The 17497-nt window shown below is 26.7% G+C and overlaps 1 protein-coding gene across 7 annotated transcripts in view; it reads right to left on the reverse strand.

Moving 5' to 3' along the window:
* The window catches only part of sick (sickie), a 90839-nt gene that overhangs the window by 45613 nt on the left and 27729 nt on the right, over nt 1-17497 (reverse strand). For 6 of the 7 annotated variants that reach the window (XM_089229766.1, XM_089229760.1, XM_089229762.1 and 3 more), the window contains exons 4-7: nt 16182-16299; nt 14225-14277; nt 1744-1949; nt 1230-1327 (exon numbers count right to left, since the gene is read on the reverse strand). In XM_089229766.1, the coding sequence (XP_089085892.1) occupies nt 1230-1327; nt 1744-1949; nt 14225-14277; nt 16182-16299 (475 nt within the window). Of the gene's footprint in view, nt 1-1229; nt 1328-1743; nt 1950-10957; nt 11157-14224; nt 14278-16181; nt 16300-17497 lie in introns of those variants that run through there. The other variant, XM_089229763.1, reaches the window with a different exon arrangement.

Here is a 17497-nt window from a genome sequence, read left to right on the forward strand (position 1 = left end):
ATGAATTCAGAACACGTTACAATAAAATATAATAAAAATAATGAATTTTAAATTAAAATTTGTATGTGGGATTGGTGGACAGCGAAAATGACTTGTAGTTACGTACATATTTATAACTTTATAAGTATTTAAAAATAAGAACAAATTGTTCGTCTTGTGTGCAGTTCATTTTTTAGATGGGCAGTTAACTATCTAGGTACTTTAGATAACATATTCGTTCAGGGTTAACATTGACCCTTATAATATATTATTTTTTATTTCCACTCCAGATAATAAATAAGACTATACGATCTTTAACGAGTATTGTTTTATGTTTATTGAACACCTACCTACAAAATAACTAATAAACCATTTAAAAAATAATATAATACTCCCGTAGGTATTTTTATGTTCTTACTTTTCGAGATTTTGTTATTTTTCGGTTTAAAATAAAAATGAAAATTACTAGGTAAATCGTATATGCAAACGTAGATATTAAGGTGAAAATCTATGTATACGTATCGATGGTGGATTTCAACAAATTGTATTATAAGAAATAAATAATAATAATATAGGTAAGTATATGGACACAAAACTATAGAAGGCATAATAAGAAACAGGTAGTTTAAGAAAATTTTAACTGATAGGTATATTATTACTTATTAGGTTGTATTCTGTATATTATCGAAAATGTATTTTTTTTATATAAAAATAGGAACTTAAATTTAATTTAATTCTAAACTTTATTATTTAACTAGATTACCATTTACCAACAATCAATTAACAAAACAATTATTATCAGCTTCTATTAATCATTAAATATACGTTAACGCTGTAATTAACAAAAAAAAATTATAGGTTTTCAAACAAAAGTAAATAACAAAATTAATAATCTAATGTAAATAAAATGTTCAATAAATATTAATATTTATTAGTGCAATAATTGTAAAACACTATGAAAAGATTTCAATATTTTTATGTGCGAATGATATGACTGATATGGATGACATGAGTATCAGAGTGGCGAGTGCACCAAGTAATACGTAACAATTACTTTTTACTGAATATAATTTTTAAACATGTACAATATTTGTACCTATGCATATTGTATATTGTATTTATTAATATCGTGTGTGTATGAAATATGGTAATTGGTAAATATAGGTACCTATTATATGACAATAAAATTGAATTAAAGTTCCCACGTCCTATGCACATTAAGTGTGGCAGGTAGGTATAAGCATACTCACTGTTGACGGCAGGTGTATTTTGCAATTGATGAAATCTCTGAGCGAACGGGGTCGGTATACTCGTAATACTGCCCGAGTGTAGGGTGGGTCCAGGAAGCCTATATAACAATAGAAAATATAAATTAACAATAACTTCATCTAAAATAGTGTGTACATGCACATATAATATAAAGAAAATAGCGCATATCAAAACACCGACTATTGTCCATTGTAATAATAATATAATAAGGTGATTTTAACCGGAACCTTAATCTAACTTCAGGAGATGTCGGGACACTCCTGGACTGATTGCGACGCGCACTGTTCGAATTCCCCATTGGAACTGAACACAGTCTGTTAGGGTAAAAAGGGATGAAGGGTCCACGCCCTTGCTATGTACATCCACAATGACGTAATTTATTTTCATTTTTCCCCCCACTCTTCTAAAAATCTTATATATATATAATATTATATTATTATATACTCTATTATTCGTTCTAACACGATTTATCACTCAAGTTTCGTTTAACATTACCTTGATTGCTTCATATCTGTAGGTATTCTCGACTTGGGGCCTTCAGATTTCTGTTGTTGTTTCTGTTTCTGTTTGTACTTTGAAAGAGCAAAGAATAAACCCAATATGGCTTTCAAGTTACCTTCCTTGACGTCATGGGCTGTTATACCATCCAAAGCTACACCCAGTGTCTCCAAAAGGTCTAAACAACTCTTGATATTACCCAACTGGAATAAATAAATTACGATATCGTTAGTGCATAATATATATGTTTAGTTGTACCTAGCTCTAATTCAGCAGCAATAAATATATGAATAATGTTTTATTTATGTATACTTTTATACAACAAAACCATCTTTGAGTTTACAACAATTAAGTTATATTTATAATTTACAAATGAGAATCTGATAATATTTTTTATAGTAAATCTAACCAAACAAATATAAGAAAAAACGACATGCCATTCTAAACATATTATATGACCCATCTTATTAATACTCATATGTCAAAATTATTTATTTAACGTACAATTTAGTCAATTTTTAAGCATAGTATTTTTTATTCTAGAAAATAATTCTTTAAGCAATTAGTTTTAATTATATTTTTGAGGAAATTAAACCCAGATAAGAATTTTTAATATTTTAACATTTATTAACACATTATGACTTTATCTCCTTTTTAGTAATAGTAAATAATTGGTGGTTACTGATAAATAATTAACTAATTATCATTTGGGGGTTCGGTATCAAAGTATTACTATCTACGAAGCAAATGACTATTGTGTTGTATTGCATATACATTTTTTTTTTTTAAATTAATTACCTATTCAATAATATTGGCCAAGTGTTTCAGTTTTTGAGATTTAAATATTAATATATTTTAACAAACAATTTATGAATAATTAAAATATCTAGAAAAAATAATGAGGTTGTTTTATTTATACAACAACGCATACCTATAGTGTAATTTGTTATAAATATACAAAATATCTACTTACTGGCTACTTAGCTACCTACTGTAACTTTATATTTTCATAAATAATTCATGTTTAATTTAGAAGCAGATTTGTTTACATCAACAAGACATTACTTTCAAATATAAATAAATAAAAAATAATATTTTTACTTAATTTATACAAGAACGAGTAAAAATTCACATTAATAATTCTTTGTCGATTGAGTCAAAATTGGCACTTTCGAGATAAGGATAATAATTATTCAGAACACGGTAGATAGTATTATGTTATGTATTAGTTCACAGGGAAAGCGAATGATAAATAATAACTATACTGTGTATAGAATATTGATTGATGAATTATCAATGACGAAGAGTTAGTTTGTTGTTTATAATATTGACAATACGCATAACTGCACATACAAAATTGTTCGTATTCTAAATTATATAAATAGCAAAGATTACACGAGATTATATAATATGTTATTTCTCATAATTTTTGTACGTGAAATTTAGGTCATATAATGTATATACTACAAAAGGTCATAGGGGTTATAATAGCATAATATGTATGTAGTACTCTATATATGCAGTATACGTACATAATGGTGCTTAATTTAATGTGGTACAAATAACATTTCGTGCAGGGTATTTACAATTTACTGAATACCTACTCGTACATATAAGATGGATCGTTTTAAAGCTAAATTAAATCCCAACAATTATGCGCAACATTTCTATAATTAAAAAAAAGTAAATTATAGCTATATACCTATTGGGTATTGCAATTAAGCAGTCTGGACTCGACCAATTCACCGATATGAGGCGATATTCCATAGGTAGGTAATGTGACAGAGTTGAAGATTTATTGTCTAAAGATTTAACAAATGTTAACCTATTAAAATACTCATAATCTATACCTACAAAATATACTCATTGATTAAAAAAAAATAAAAAACAACGTATTAAGACTTAATAACATTAATGCAATGTAAAAATTTCGAATTATATGATTTTAAATGTCACTTTTTCATTCTATCATAACAATTGATTAAAATATCATGTGTTTATGTTTAGATGGTTCATATTTACTAAACATAGAATATAGAATCGAATACATAATTAATATTATTTTTCTAAAAGCTTTGCATGTGTTTGTATTGTTCTAACATAAAGTAATATTTAACATAATATTGTGTAGTAAACTAGTAAGACAATGTTAATACTGTAATTAATTATAGGAACAATATTATTATATTTTAAAATTTTACATTGGATTTAAAAACAAAACATAAGAATTTTCAAAAAAACTTTACGGCTTATGCAAATTAATTTTAAGTCCGTTTTAAAATTTAATTATTTAAATATTTTACAATGTTCACACAAATACTATTTATCTGACAAAGAACTCGTACTACAATGAGCATATTACATATTATAACGTATGTATATAGTTGACTGCTTTTGATTAAAAAAAAAGGAATAATATAACCAATGAAACCCATGCAATGCAATACAAATGAAACAAGTTTTATTCGAGTACATGCACTTTTTCGCTACATATGAATGACCAATGAACAAAAGAGAACAAAACAATGTATAATGAAGTTTATTGGTCCGTCTTTTTTATATATTATCTCATTTACGATCGACTAACTTAGAAGTTAGAGCCTATATTATTATGTATTATTAAACAGTAGTGTTAACTAATTCGATAGAACAAAACCACAAAACGAGTAACTGCGTCCTTGATAAATCGTAATGATAATGTATAATATACTTTGTGTTTCTATTGTTTAGGATTGTTTAGGATTTTTTAAATTATTTTATTTTCGCAAAAATAGATACACATCATTTGTATATTTAAACATAAAGGAGGTGGCAATGATTAATATTTGTAAAGAACAGGCAAAACGCACTTGACAGTTTTACTAATGATTTAAAAACGTCTTTTAAAATCATATACCTTTATTGCATTGCACACGCACATAAAACTATTAAGACATACATATGAAAGGGGAAAATCCTTAGGCATTAGCTATAGGTATAGTTGCTTTTGAGTCATAATCCAAGTAAAATCGACTGTGTTATAAAAAAGTAAACAGTTTATCCGTCTCGCTGATTTTCTTATATAAGTACATATCTAATCTAACTGTTGTGTATAATGCACTATACCCTAGTATAATGCAGTATACACAAGACAAAAATATATAAATGTACATTTAGGACGACGAAGATCGTTATTTTTTTTATATACAAATATCTAATTGTAATTTATAGTATAAAATATCTAGTATGCTACACAATATAGCCTTGATCCAATTGAGTTGAATACATCGAATTTCCAAATAAATTAAAAATTATAGGACGTTTATAACGATATAACGAAAATAGGCTCAACTGTACGTTTTGACCTATACGTCAGTCTGCAAATAGTATATTTATGTACCGATTATATATTATTTAATTATCTGGAAGTCATGTTAAACGTTTTTAAAAATAAAATGAGTAAATCTTTATTTTAAATCATTTTAATTTAACGCAAAAGATAAAAGATACTATAATGATCTTCTTTATTATATATTACTTAAGAATTTAGAAAGACAATATAATTTTATCTTGTGTAAGCTCGTATAGAAAAAACTCTAAGTTGTCTAAATGACTTTGAAGATGATGTCATCAGTATAGAATGTCGGAGTTAAATTTTTATATATTTTTCAAGTCATTAGCTTTAATTTGCCTGTAAACCTAATATTATAGAATTTAGACTTGCCTAATATATATATATATGTTATATGATGTATATCCTTCTCGAAGAAGATGAGTAACTTGATAATTATTGAGTAATGGTTAGCAAAAGCTCAGTGACCTAGTGGAAACTTTAAAATAAAAGGATAATGTAATCCCTCAATTTGCTCTGAAAAATAAATTTAAAAAAAACCAAGACGGGCATGCAGACATTGAGACGTACTGTCTTAATTAGGGTATTCGAAATGTTGCTTGATTAATTCATGGTCATTTTTATGTAATAGCATTGTAGAAATGTACAATTATATTCACTAAGCATATACTCACCCCTGTTTTTACATTTAATAATGAATTTGTTCAAATTCCTGTGATTTATTTTTTAATTTCTGTTTTTCATATGGAAACCCCTCTCGTCTATATATACATACTATGTATTTAATGAGTAATTTTTTAAAAGTATTGATACAAATATACCTAATCAAAAATTCAAAAGAGCAGTTTTTCAGTTATCAAAATGTATATAGGTACTATAACTACAATAGTACTTAAAATGATTTAAAAAAATATGTAATACGTATTGAATTATTATGTATAATATTGAATCTAGTATTTTAGTTTAAGTATTTATTATACTTGGAACACTTTTATAAATCATAAATATTCATGGATCGATATAAATTACTAAAGTTTATAAATCATCATAGCCTCCATATATGCCGAACCCATTATGTTGAACCAATTATCTTTAGGTAATAGAGGCAAACTCATTTGAATTTTTATCTTGATACCTACAACATTTTAAGAAAAGTGACTAGCTAAATAATTTACAGTAGATAAACGTCGGTTCTAATTTTAAAAACAGAAGTTTCTATACAGTTAACTCTCTAAGTAGGTACCTAGTTTAACAAATCTTGAGTATTTTAAAGTTTGATTTTTAAGTAGGTACCTATATTTAAAATATTCCAAAAATCAGGTCTTATAACATTCTGTACTACACAATAATAGCAAAATTCAATATTCCAAAATCAGTGTGATAATAATAATCTTAATTATATATATATGCGTTGGTTTATGTAGGCACATCATTAATGTCTACCTAATATAGGTAGACATATGTATTTAAACTGCTTTTTCCGATATCGAAATGCGAGTACCAAAAATGTGACGACGATGTGTTTTCTTATTATTTAAATTCAGTTCGTTTCACGTTTGACACTAGGTTCATACCTAGGAATTTTATCTGAGTTTTTTCACAGTTTTTATGTGGTTGTAATTTTGTAAGATTGCAATAAACTGTATTATAAGCTCCAAGTACCTATTTACTTTATATCGTTACAGTATCGTCATAGGTATATAAGAGTTTACTTCCTGTAACAAATTTAATACGTTTTTCGATTGTACCACTGAACTGATTACCTATATTATAACATTGAGAAATAGGTCCTTAGAAGAAGTATTAAAAAAAAAAAATGATAAAATAACTCAAACGTATTTGACCGAAGGCGCAATGACCTCAGCTGTAGCTTCAGCACGATCAGTGAAAAATATTTCGAGGTTATAGGTCACTGGACCGCTGCAAAACAATTGTATCCATATATGGTCTTAAATTATTTATCCAAACGTATTTTGAGTATAATACGTTATATTTAAAAGTTCTAACACTCATTTTTCTTATTCAAGACGTTTTTATAAGTTACCTATAGAACGATACGTGTAATAATCATTCTTTTATTCGAGATAAAAGTGAAATTCTATTTTGAGTTATTATGTATAGGTTATTAAGGTACCTATACTTATAAATTATAAAATTAATGGCTTTAGCTCCAAATATCGTTGCATCATATGCAAACCGTATGGACACGGTAATGAATTAAATATCTGATGATGCTGTGGCGTCGAGAACCTTTATGTTTTTATGACAAGGCTGATTGTATTATTTCTTCTACCTCCAGGGAGGTATTATATTGTTTAAACCCTAAATAGGTAATTATAATTAGTTATTAATAGGTACTTATGCAAAATTTTTATTCTTGATTTACATAAGTTTCTATTAAAAATTAAAAGTTAAATTAAAATGTATGTAAAAAGAAAATTCTTAATCCTAGACAAATTTATAAAAAAATTGCAATCTGGTGAAAAAACCAAACCTTAAGTAGCAGTATATAGTATTAAATACTTTATGTTTTTGGAGATGTATAATCTCTGATTACAAGTTATTATAGTTTGTGTATTTTATGACTAGGAAATAGACTTTAGAATAATTATATATTATAATTTAAAGAAAATAAAACTAAATGTTTAAAAAATCTAGATAAATAATACTCTATAGTATATATAATAGTTTATATTTAACCTTTTATAAAGATAGATAGTCTATAGCTTAAAATATTATTTAGAATATTTGAATTTGATTTAATAGCTTTAAGTGTATACATTTTTTTATTCTCGAATAAAGTATTTATTTTATTATTGCATTGATCCTTTCATCCTGTTTTCATCCTGTTTTCATCCTTTCATCCAACTACTGTTTCGTGATAAATAATCTGTAGGTTCTTCATAAATTGCATTACATAAGATAATAATTAGGGATTAAAAGAATACAGTAAGTACTATATAAAAAAAATTATTTTACTTCAATGTATATTATTTGTTAGAATCGTCAGATATGGAAGGAAACAAAATACTACTTTTTTTTTCTTTTATATCAAATATGTACTATGCTAATGCAATATATTTCAGTTTTTTTCTTTAAATATAATTCAAATTATATTTGAGTTATCATTTATTATGAGTGTTTTTTTTTCTTTAATCGAATTCCAATGTTTTTCTTTTTAAAATATACAATGTTCTTAAGACATTGTGATGAGGATTCCATTCTAGAATTCAAGACAAGAGTGTCATTTTTAATTAGATACCTGCCATTTATAAATAGCTATTATATTTAATAAATATATTGGGTACAATTATTACAAACAATTAGCAGACTATGCTTAAATTATTGTATTTATGGTTTTCTAAATTTTAATACATTTATATACGTTTACCTAATACGATCTGACGATCAGTATAACGGACTAATATTGTTACCGTTACAATAATTATAAAGACGTTTTCGTGCATGATTTTCACATTAGCTAATATTGTTTTCACATTATAAACGCAGAGAAAAAAATCCTTTTTTTCTGAGACAAGAAGCAGACTACAATGATGTGGACCGCATAAAAATAAATACCAAGGTTATCCGTGACAAAATTGACAATTATTGTTCTCTCTCTGTGAATGTAATTCTCTCTCTCTCTCTTTCTCTCTTGTTCTGTTAATGATGGCTGCAGAGATGAAGTCGCAGGTTTCCACGCGAAACGTGACAATTGGTATTATTTGGTGACTAAAAATGTTGTCTAGGTGCATTATTTATTGTTAAGAATCTCGTCTGACACAGACTTCAAAGTAGTTTTGGTCCCAGTGATAACATAGGTATAATCTATTTTAAACTTCAAGCACGATAAAACTGTTAAAGTTGACACAAGAAGCACGATCGAAATAACAAATTGTAAATATAAATGCAGTTATTATTAATGCAATTTTTTTTTTGTATACAAAATGCAAACGTATATGGTGTCATTTCGTGTTATGCTGTTATGCTTATGAGAGTACCTACCTAAGCTGTAATTTAATATTATATTTCCTGATTTTATAATTTTTTGATTCAAATAGATATTTATTTTTAAAACAATTATTATGGTTTTCAGTACATTTATACTTATTAAATATATTATAAATTATAATAATTTTCTTTGAATATTTATTCATTAATTATATATTTTTTATCAATAATTAATAATTATAAATATTTATAACAATGTTAATATGAATGTAGTACACAAGTATTGAATGATGTATGTGTGTATTCTTTATACATATACAATTATATATATGCAATATGCATAGTATTAAGTATATGCATATGATTCTTAGAATTTATACTCTATAATATAGTAGGTATACATATGCTGGTCTGAATGTCTGATAAAAACTAATTCATAAATATATTAATAGTTACTAGTTTTTAAATATAAACAATAATTCATTTAATAATAGAAACATAAAAAAATTTGATACTACGTGTGAGAAGGTCAGGTCACTGAGATACACGTCTCATATATTTTTGAAAACAATGATGAATCATTGAGGACAATTCTGAATGAAATCAAAAATAATCAAAATTTTGTTAAAAACGTTTGGTATTTATATTTTTTTTTTGAAATTATTTTGTGAACTCTTGAAAAATTCAAATATGGGAACGATCTGATTTAAACTTCCTATCTATACCTATGTCAAATTGCATGGAATTTTTGAAAAATGTTCACTACGTTGAAAAGCGTTAATCGAAAACAATTGCTCACATAATTGTAAAATAAATAGTTCCCTTGATCTATTTAGAATTTATAACCCTAATTCACAATTTTATAATCAAAAATAACGGAAAATTTTATAATGTCAGTATTTACTATTTATCTCAAACAATGGCGTGGTCTAGATAACAATATGATTGTTAAGATAACAATATGATTGTTAAGATAACAATATGATTGTTAAGATAACAAACAATACTAAATACCTATTATTTTAATTTGAAACCTGACTTACTACTTACAATATTATCTAAGTTCTATAAGATTTTTTTTTTTTAATTGTTTTTACTCTTACTTTAATTGTTGGAAAATTATCGCAATAAATAATGAAATAATTAATATTAAAAAGAAGAAAAAAAGTATTAATTTAGTGAGAAAATATATTATAATAGAATTTAAAGATTGCATTATACATAATATAATATAGGTGTATACAATTACATTCTATACTTCTATACGTATTGTAAGATTGGTACATATTCTATGAAATTAAAACTAATCAGTTATAAGAGTTATAATAAAGTATAATATATTAACTTATTATTGTTTCATAGATATAGATTTTAAATAGATTGTGTTATTCAATACGAATTACGATAGATGTGGGTTTTAGTTTTTAAATCTAAAATCACTTTCAAAATTTAGTAGCATACAATATATAGGTTTTAAAATATTAACTAAGTATAGTCTTAATTATAAATGTGTTACTTTAATAGATGATACAGTAATTATAAAAATATCCATACTACAATATTAAAAATTAAATATTAACTTTTATGTCATTATAAAAAAATTGATATAATATATAAACGTTGATCAAAAACTCTTGCACTCAATGCAAATAAAATGATCATTAAATGATTATAATTATTCAAGTACATAAAAATATGCCAACATTTATTTTAAAATCTTTGAATAGGGATCTATGGTCACTTAAAACCGTTTCCTAAATAATCCTGATTTCCTGAATGATGACTTAATCATATGCTCTGTTAAAAACTGAATATCTGCTAAGAAGTATATTATAAATTACTTAATATTATTTACGAGATGTGTTAATTTTCAGTAGGTTAGAGTTACGTAAGTATAGACTAAACGTTTTTTTTAATTTTGTTACTTACTTTATTTATGTATTTATATATTGTATCAATTGGTCGTCTTGGTCGCCATTTAGTTATATTATAAGCACTGAGAAGTAAGTTTAAGCACAATTTTATTTTAAATATCTTCGAAAATAAGAAATATTTTTTTTATTCACAAACGGATACGCGATTTTACTATTTTATTTTTCATACGAATACGAGAACCGGTCTATCCGCTGGTACAGTTCACAGCACACTGTTTCTCCACGCTATATTGTAGACCGACACGGACACCGACAACATAATCGTATGGCAGCACCCACTATTATTATTTTTATTATTATTATTATTATTATTGTTTTTTTAACCGTTCTGTGTGCCTACTAATAAGGATTATTATAACGTAATTTTAATTTTATCGATTGGCTGTGCTACGTGTAGATTTGTACTTTTTGCAACGCACTACAAAGAATAAAGCGTGAGTTTAAAATGAAAAAAAAATGTAAATAAATACGTTTTTAAATTTAAAAGTACAACTTTTGCAAATTTCAATGTATTAAAATATTTTATAGTTAAATTTTGTTTATCGTTTGATGTACGTGTCAAAAATAAATACAAATAATAAATATTATGATAGATTAATACGTATATGCATAATCCATATAATATATATAATATCAACATTTCGATACTTTACCTATTACTTTTAAATTTTGGCGAAACGTTTTATTTTCAATCTCATATGAATAAACTATTTAAAATTTTTTTAGAAAATATTAATTTGATTGTACCAAAGATTGATAAAATTGATTAAAAAAAAATTAAAAAATTGATTCAATGTATTACAATTACTGAGCCACAGCAACTCGTGGCTGGGTCAGCTATATATTATATAAATAGGTATCTGTAAATTTAAACGTTTGTAAATGTTATTCTTGATACTACTTGTAACTAATATAAATATTACTGCATACGTGCAAAACAAATTAACATAATGGATGTACACTTGACATTGACCGTTTTGGTAGGTCAGTTTGATTTAATACCATAGGTACCTGTAGGTATATGGTTTCTTGAACTCCACCGTGTAACTGTACACCAATATAAACAATAACAAATCAATGGGCAATAAATAATAATCACGACGTTACGTGCATTTTGAGGACTCGGCCTGGTAAGTGGTAACACTCGAATATCGATTTAATATAAAATATTGCGGTAAATCACGAATGAACCGCGGTTGTTCGGGTAAACATTTTTTTTCGATACGATAACGGAAAAATTCTTTATATAATAATGTTATATAGACGAAAATCAGTGTTTCCATTTAATAAACAATATAAATTGAAAGCATTTTCCTTGCAATTTCAATGTTCTATAAATAATAGTCTATACCCGTATAATATGTGTTATAAACTAGAGCAGATAATTGCATTCATTTGCATATTGCATATATTATCAGCCAGTTAAAATAATAGCTAATTAGTACTAACATTTGTTATTATTATATAAATTGTCCCTCGCGATTCTGTGTGTACACATAATTTTAGGATACCTATGTTTTAAGCCGTTTGCATTGTATGCAGAGCATTATTGTTTCGTTTAGAATGATATTATTTATCGTAAAATATTTGCTTGTAACTCGTTTGTAGTATATTAGGCACTGCTACAGTAATCTAATTATAATGGGTATAAATACGAGAAAAATTCAAATGAGAAAAATATTTCTTGGATTTTCGTTTTAATATTAACATTTTAAGTGTACAAAACATATATCTACTAAATGTATCGCCACACTAGATGTATACAACGATATTTAAACGAGTAGGTAATTGTATTTTAAGTGAGACAATCTATACTAATTCGTTTTTTAGACAGTTTTTCTTACACATATTTTTTCGTTAATGAACTCATCATCCTCACGACGGGTTATAATAAATTATTACTTATACAATGCCTTGTACATGTATTGCATACATTCATTCATATATTATTTTCGGGTAAATTATACATAGAATATAATATTATTACGACGAAGACCGTTCGCCCTAAATCTGGCGCAGTAACCGTTCGGAAAACGATCGGTTCCGAATTGTAAGTGTGCGTCGTGCGGGTGTACAATGCATATTATACAGGAAGGAAACGAGTATATTGTCAAGACATATATAAATAGGTACGTGCTCGCAGAAGTATAATGTAACAATGTATACGGTGTCATAAACATTGGGACAGGTCGCCTAGTGATTTCCGTTATTGCACGTTCAGAATTTAGATGGGTACAGCGTTCGCATTTAATTCCGTACTGCATTCGACATTTTCACCTATATTTTAGGCGAGACTGTCGACGCCTCGACGGCAATAATAATCATAATAATTTATCATCACGATCGATGATAATATTATAGGTATAAAATATTATTAATTATTATAGGCACACGATTTACGCGGTTAACTTTCTTTCGGATATCTAAACGGGCTACTACACAATAATAATAATATTATATTATATAGGCTACCACCTATATCCCGCGTATCTCGGACACATCGCTGTCGTCGGTGGCTCCAGTTGGAGGTCAGGCGGGTCGTTAATCGAGTATGTAAACTTCTCCGCGGCGTCCGTTTAACCTTCAAAACGGCTCCCAGAAATGTATATAGGTGGGTTAGTGACTTAGTGTTTGAATGGTGCGTGCTATAGTGAGCTCGTGTGTGTGTGTGTGTGTATTGCATGGCTACAAAGCATAAACAAAATGCACGCAGGAGTTTTGTAGGTCAGATGGAAGTGGCTATAATACATATATTATAATGTAAACTTGTAATTATATATACTTATGTACGCGTGAAACTGGTTTTGGACACGCGCTTATCATTGTCCCGAGTCAGCTGATCGGCGGTAAAGTGTGTTAAACCGTAGGTACAACAAGTGTGTCCCCATACGCGAGTATCTTATAGCTGAGCGCATAATAATATTTAAATTTATCAATTTTCTCCCACTCCCCTCCCTCGTCATCTTCCTCCCCCGCCACACTGCCCCGCCATCGCCGCCGTCCGTTTAAACGCGTCCGTCCGCGTCTCGGAAGTACCATATTTTGTTGTATGCGGTCGCCGCACCGATAAGAAATTTTATTGTTGGTATACGCATTACACTCGTATTACACGCGATAATCCACGATTTTATTTCGTTTTTTTCTCGCACCTGACGTAATAGAAGTAATACATTTGTGTATATAGACGGTATGTATAATATCAGTGCGAGTGCCTAGTTATATATATATATATATTATATTGTAACACTATTATGCTACTTACCATTTGTAAATGGGTCCTTGGTTTCCTGTTCACGTCCGGCAACCGATGATTGCCTGAAAATACGTAAAAGCGACGGGGTATAATGTCTTATATGGATTTTCGGGATTTCCACATCTAGTATTATGTGGTATACGTCGTAAAACCGAAATGCTATAAAGAAACCTGTCACGGTGCCAACGGTCGAGTCAAAATTATTTTGTTGATCACTACATATTATTATGTACATGATATTTATTCTCTATTTATTTCCCTAACCTCATCGAACTCATCATGTGTTCGAGTTCCTCGACCTCCGTACATATTATAATATTATTATGTATGATATTTTTTTATGGACTCAAATAAATAAGTGTGTTTAATAACTCGGAAATTTTTTTAATCTGTCTTTAAAAAATTTTTTTTACTAGAAAAGCAATAAAATTCATTTTTTATAATAAGAAGATTTAAATTACATTATCTGCGGTGTTAACAAGAAATACATAATGAGCTTATGTTAGCGTTATATATTATAGTATAACAGCCAGTGTCAATGCGACAAGAAATTAGTCAACTGCGATTGTTTTCCTTTAAATGATTCGAAAAAAAAACATAAACGAGTTTATGTATGAATAATCTATACTATAATGATCAACTATAGAATCGGCAGAAGTAAACCTACGAAAAGCTATAAAGTTATAACTATTAAATATGTACTAAAAGTTTTAAACCTTAGATCAATATTAGTTACAGACTATAACAAATTTTAAATCATATGTAAACTGAGTCGCAGGGTTCGTATGTTTTTTTATACAAGAATCTTTGGAACATTTCCATAAATTATTGAGTTATTTTATACAGTACAATAACTAATAATTCGTCTGTATTCGTAAACTACTCTATCTGTTCAAAAAACAATTAAATGCATGACATAAAATCAATAATATTTACTGACGTATTGTTTTTAGTTTGTTCGCGTTTGTAGTATATATACAGGGTGTCCCACAGAGATCTGACATTCTGACAAATGAAATAACTTTTGTTCTAATCAATATTTTAAAAAATTTCTTTTAAATATAATCAATAGACACTTGCGCTACATTTTTATAATACATTTTTTATTTTTTATTTTTAATACTGAAAATAAAAAATAAAAAATTGATAAATTTTTTTTTTTGAAATATTCAATATAGCCAATTTGTAAATTTGACTTTCAGAAAAATTTATATGGTAAAAACACTTATTTAAGTCAAAAGGCTGATTTTTAAAAAAAATTTTAAATATCAATATTTTCGTTAGGTAAATTATAGTAATTTATAGTTTATACATCACATATTATTAAAATAAATGCAATAAAAAAAATAATTAGATTTTAACATGCACTTATTTAAAAATGTTTATTATTAAAACTTTATTATTATTTGAAATTACAAGGTTTCTAACATAAACTAGATCGTAATTTACTTAACGAAAATATTGATATTTAAAAAAATTGTAAAAAATCAGTCATTTGACTTAAATAAGTGTTTTTACCATATACATTTTTCTAAAAATCAGATTTACAAATTGGCTATATATTGAATATTTCGAAATAATTTTTTATCAATTTTTAAGTTTTTTATTTTCAGTATTAAAAAATAATTAATGTATTTTAAAAATATAGCGCAAGTGTCCATGAATTATATTTAAAAGAAATTTTTTAAAAATATTGATTAGAACAAAAGTTATTTCATTTGTCAGAATATCTGTGGGACACCCTGTATAGTATAACATTGAAATTATATAATATTGTTTTATACTAATTGTTATTGACACCGCGAATCACGATTAAGGGTTTTGTCATAATAATTATTCATTTCAGGACAATTGGGAGAAATATATAATGTAAATATAATGATTAATTGCATCTGATTTTAGGTATGATAATAAATGATGTGTTCAATTATTTTAAATTTTAATATTTAATATTCAATTGACTCACAAATTGTTTCGACAAGATCTGAAAGCAGAACACCGTCAGCTAAATCTAGTTGCAGATCTTTAATGTTTTTCTTTGATTTGGCTTTATCTAAGTAATGATTTGCCCAATCTGTATATACCTGAAACCAGAAGAAAAAAAAAGTTAAATACATATTCAATGTATATGGAAAATAGGTTTTTTCTGTAAAAGTATTACATTTATTATAATGCAGAGGCGTACATCAGGTGTTTACAATGAAAGATTTATTGTATAGTTATTTTTTATTGTACGCATAAGGAATATCTCGGCTTTTTAATTGGGTGAAAAAGATACTTACTATATTTCAGCAAAAGCCTTAATTATGAAGACCATTTTAGTATTTTGGGTCATAAATAATGCAAGTTTTCACTATAATTAATGTCTAAATGAGATCGTTAATCGCTACCCGGGTAACACTGCCGTTTTTAGACATTCTACCCGTAAATTCCACTGTATCCGACTAACAGTTTCAAAAATAACGAACAGCATGTAATTAAAAGAAATTATAGAAATGGTAATAATAATAAATTATAATAATTAGAAGCTTGGCATAAAAAATGCTAAAAATATGAAAAGCAATAATATTTTATATCGGTGTACTCAATCATAATTAAAATTACAAGTTAAATGTAAACTTGCGACAATTCAAACTGTGCGTTACTATTAAAATTATTAAAATTTGATTCCATTGCAACTGATAAAATAAAACAACGTGACAGCAGCGTTTATAACAATGCACGCGTGTAGTATTAGTAACCAAACATTGGCTTCCCACGGCGTCTATTATACCTATGTAATCTGTAATTTAGTAAATCACAATACACGTCATAACATAATAATACAAATTACAAGTTACAGACTAATAATATCATCAAACACTCTGTGACTGTATTTTATATTTTATATGAAGATAAGGTACAATGTATCATAATTCATAACAATGTGTTTATGTCTGCAATAACTAAAATCTAAATAATTAGAATTTAAATATTTTACAAATATACCCATTTATTATTGAGTTAATTTAATAAATTTTAGTCATTACCGAAACATTATTGAAATAATAAATTTAATACATGTAGTTAATAGTACTTGTTATTATTTTTTATAGAATTTTATACTATCTATTTATGCTTTATTTTTATCAAGCAATTGTATTATGGAGCTGATTACACTTTAATACATTTTATGAATAATGATTACTCCGGTCAAAAATAATTGTCTAATTATTTACTACAATCTCATGGTTTTGTTTGAATATTTCAAAATTAATTCAATTTAATTTGTACGGTTGCATA

The sequence above is a fragment of the Diuraphis noxia genome, unplaced genomic scaffold (genome assembly GCF_037042655.1).
Source record: "Diuraphis noxia isolate RWA-SAM2 unplaced genomic scaffold, SU_Dnox_SAM2 contig0005, whole genome shotgun sequence".
In the NCBI taxonomy this organism is placed as follows: domain Eukaryota; kingdom Metazoa; phylum Arthropoda; class Insecta; order Hemiptera; family Aphididae; genus Diuraphis; species Diuraphis noxia.